The 3,832-nt window shown below is 41.4% G+C and overlaps 1 protein-coding gene across 1 annotated transcript in view; it reads left to right on the top strand.

The window, feature by feature from the left end:
• Positions 1–2,363, top strand: part of LOC118285350 (protein FAM240C-like) — a 2,899-nt gene extending 536 nt beyond the window's left edge. Inside the window, exons 2-3 of the mRNA XM_035608952.2 lie at positions 1–57; positions 2,008–2,363. The exon at positions 1–57 is cut by the window's left edge and continues 68 nt beyond it. Of these exons, the coding sequence (XP_035464845.1) occupies positions 1–57; positions 2,008–2,131 (181 nt within the window). The 3' untranslated portion in view covers positions 2,132–2,363. The remainder of the gene's footprint in view (positions 58–2,007) is intronic.
• The last annotated feature ends 1,469 nt before the right edge of the window (positions 2,364–3,832 follow it).

Genomic DNA, 3,832 nt, shown 5'->3' with positions numbered 1-3,832 from the left:
GCACGACGAGCAGATGGACGACGAGGAGACTCGCTGCAGGAGCAGCGCTCTGGCTCGGTCAGTCTCGCTCTCCTGCCGCTTGTGATCCGTCGCTTGTAGCTTCTCACGGAAAACAAAACCCTGCTGGGTTGAGGTGGAACCAGGTTCACGCTGTGGGTCGACGCATCCAAGACACAATTAGGACAAACAATTATGAACCGGTGTGATAATGTCCTACGGAACTAAATGTTGATTTCCTCCAAAAAAAAGTAGATTTTCTTCTTCCAAGACACTAAAACTCAGAAACATACAGTTGAAGATGAGACAGTGAAGAAAAGATCTCAACACTAGTCGAATGTCACGACATCGCGTTGTTGGGGAAGTCCCTGTCCCGACCCTGTTGTCTGCGTCCCAAATGGACTGAGACAGAGAAAGAGCGTTTCTATGGAGACGGATATTCACGTCCGTCACATGACGACACGTAATTGTGAGAGTTAAAGACGTCACTCTGACGGGGACAGGCAGGATGTCGGGGGACACCATGCACTGACCACTTGTTGATCTGAGTGACGAAGTCAGATGAAGTGTGAGAGGATTCTCTTCACTCTGCTCTCGCTCGGTGTCATAACCTGATTAGTTGGGAACACGCCTCACGCGCGGTGGCAGCTCGTCCGTCCGTCGTCACTTAGCGGCCTGAGAATGTTGATTAGCGGCAGCTCGGCTTTGCCTCCGCGTCCCGGAGATCAGTGAGAATATCCGAGGACGGACGTGCAGGACGCCGCAGATTAACGGACACACGAGAGACGGTGCTGACAGACAAAGGTTTACTAACATAGACACAAAAAGACTCATTCTGTCACACACACACACACACACACACACACACACACACACACAGACACACACACACACACACACACACAGACACACACACACACACACACACACACACACACACACACACACACAGACACACACACACACAGACACACACACACACACACACACACACACACACACACACACACAGACACACACACACACACACACACACACACACACAGACACACACACACACAGACACACACACACACACACACAGACACACACACACACACACACACACACACACACACACACACACACACACAGACACACACACACACACACACACACACACACACACACACACACAGACACACACACACACACACACAGACACACACACACAGACACACACACACACACACACACACACACACACAGACACACACACACACACACACACAGACACACACACACACACACACACACACACACACACAGACACACACACACACACACACACACACACACACACACACACACACACAGACACACACACACAGACACACACACACACACACACACACACAGACACACACACACGGACTTCCTTTTTTTTTTTCTTAACACAATTATCTCCGACAGTTATGAATGCAGATCAGATTTCTCTGGATGTCTGCACGATTAATCTAAGCCCAGGATTTGTGGCCTCTCACACCCTGAGTCCACGAATACAAATGACCTCAGTCTTTCTTTAAATCTTCGTTATGAATATTCCCGCCGGTACAATGTTCTGCTCTGACGAAGAGGCTTCATCTTGGCCCCAAAAAGACCACGCGAGTCCCAGTTTGCTCAGATTTGAGGGTTGAAAGGTGTCAAAATAACAAACAGTAAATAGTAAATAGAAAAATAAGAAAAAATTGTAATATAAGGGGAGGATGAGGCAAATTTAAGTTAAGTTAAGTCCTGTAAGAACAAGGGAAGAGGAACTGTACAACAAAAAATCAAATACATAAAAAGTTAAACTGCACAGAATGTAAAGTAAAATCATAGAAATGAAATATTAAATATCTGCGTTTTAGTAATTTGAAGTAGTATTGAATTGACATACAAAATGTAAACTCCATAACTTACTATACTAAGACTTTTATACCTTACTGTACTATAAAGGTTTTGTAACTTTCTGCCACCACCTCTCCCCAGGCTGAGGGAGCAGTGGCTCGTCCGGTTGGATCAGAGGAATCAGCAGCAGCAGACGTTCTTCGAGGAGCGAATCAGACGCGCTCAGAAAGCTCAGCACAAAGTGGCCAAGCTCCATTCAGCCTGACAGATACAAAGTACATATACACACATATATATATATATGTACATATACAAGATGTTTGTCGTCAATAAATTACATTTTTGTCAGGTGAAAAACAATTTGCAACAATTTAGTTTCTGTCATGTTGCACTTCATTCCTGCCTGGTGCCGTCGTTTTGTCTTTATTGAAATGTGTTATTGTTTGGTATATAATTAATGGTCTTAAGAAATTAAAATGTCAATATCAATATCTGAACACTCTCTCTTCCATCTTTAGTTTCACTGTTTTTCAGGCCTTTAAAACTATAAACTGAGCCATATATATATAAGCTCAGTTGTACAATATTTGTTAAGACTTCCGTCTCAAAATAGTCCCCATGCAGTCGTTGTCATGGTAACAATAGTCCGGAGGGTTATGGCACATGTCACATGATGATGGGTGACTATAAGCTGCTTGCACGAACATACTACGAGGTCAGTTTTCTATGGAATGGTCTCTTTTTCAGTCAGAATGTCTAAAACACTGTAAGAAATATTGACAAAATCCTGCAACGAAGATGGAAATTTTAAATTTGTTGAATATCTTGCCCAGCAACAGCAGTGTGCACCTAAAGAGATATCATTCAGCTTCTGTTTTAACTTCACTAAGAATTACATCAGCTAATATATTTTACGTCTTATTCTTGTCATTTTCAATGAAGTCCAGCTGAATGTGCATCTCATAATTTGATTGTTTTTGTTAAACAAACAAACAGTAAATTACATCTACTTTTTTTTAAAACTGCCAAAACCTTGTACTGTATAGTTATTGTGTATGAAGGGCAAAGTAATTGTCTGAAAAATGATACTGCAGTTCTTATTTTAACCAGCAGAGAGCAGCAACACACAGTCAAATAGTAAAACTTTTTTTACAGTGAGTTGCTGCTTTTTACTAAATGAGATTTGTCAAAGTCAGTAAATAATCCTAAAACTTAAATCAATGTCCTCGAACTGATATTGATACCAAGGAAACTGGAATGAAACTCAGTAGAGCTCATCCCTCCGCCAAGATCCAACAGTTCTTAGGATAAGATAAGAAAGATTAGATGAGATAATAAGACTTTATTAATCCCACACCGGGGAAATCCACTTGTTATAGCAGCAGCAAGAGTCAAAAGGGATCAGGGAAGAGGTAGATAATAAATAATATCAACAAAAAATATACAATTAAAGTAGAAAAGAACTTTCAAAAAGATGGATACATTATGTACAAAGAGTGGAAAATTGCTTTGTGAAAAAGAGGCTAAAAATGTGTCATGGTTTGGATTGAATGAAGAAATAACTAATAAGTACAGTGTTGTATGGATGTGTAGTAAAAAAAATAAGTAATAACTTATAAATAAATATACATATACACACATACACGTATATCTTGCGCAGGATGAGATACGCCTGATTTATTTAATCAAGATCCATAAATGTTTCCCTGGGAAATTGGTGAAAATGTAAAAAAAAAAAAGTCTCACAATGTTAAAGAAAGTGTCATGGATCCTCTCCACCGAGTTACGTGGAAATCCGTCCAGTAGGTTTTGTGTAATTCTGCTGACGAAAAAACAAAGAAACAACAACAACAACACACAACACGATGTTGTCTGGAGGAACGGGACCGGACGGGAACCTGCGAAATATGACCTCTGACCTCTGAGTCACAGCTGGAGTCCACGCACGGCGAGAGACGGCTCCGGT

The sequence above is a fragment of the Scophthalmus maximus genome, chromosome 20 (genome assembly GCF_022379125.1).
Source record: "Scophthalmus maximus strain ysfricsl-2021 chromosome 20, ASM2237912v1, whole genome shotgun sequence".
NCBI classification, from domain to species: domain Eukaryota; kingdom Metazoa; phylum Chordata; class Actinopteri; order Pleuronectiformes; family Scophthalmidae; genus Scophthalmus; species Scophthalmus maximus.
The sequence above is the reverse complement of the archived record's forward strand: the minus strand, read 5'-3'. Positions and strand labels throughout refer to the sequence as shown.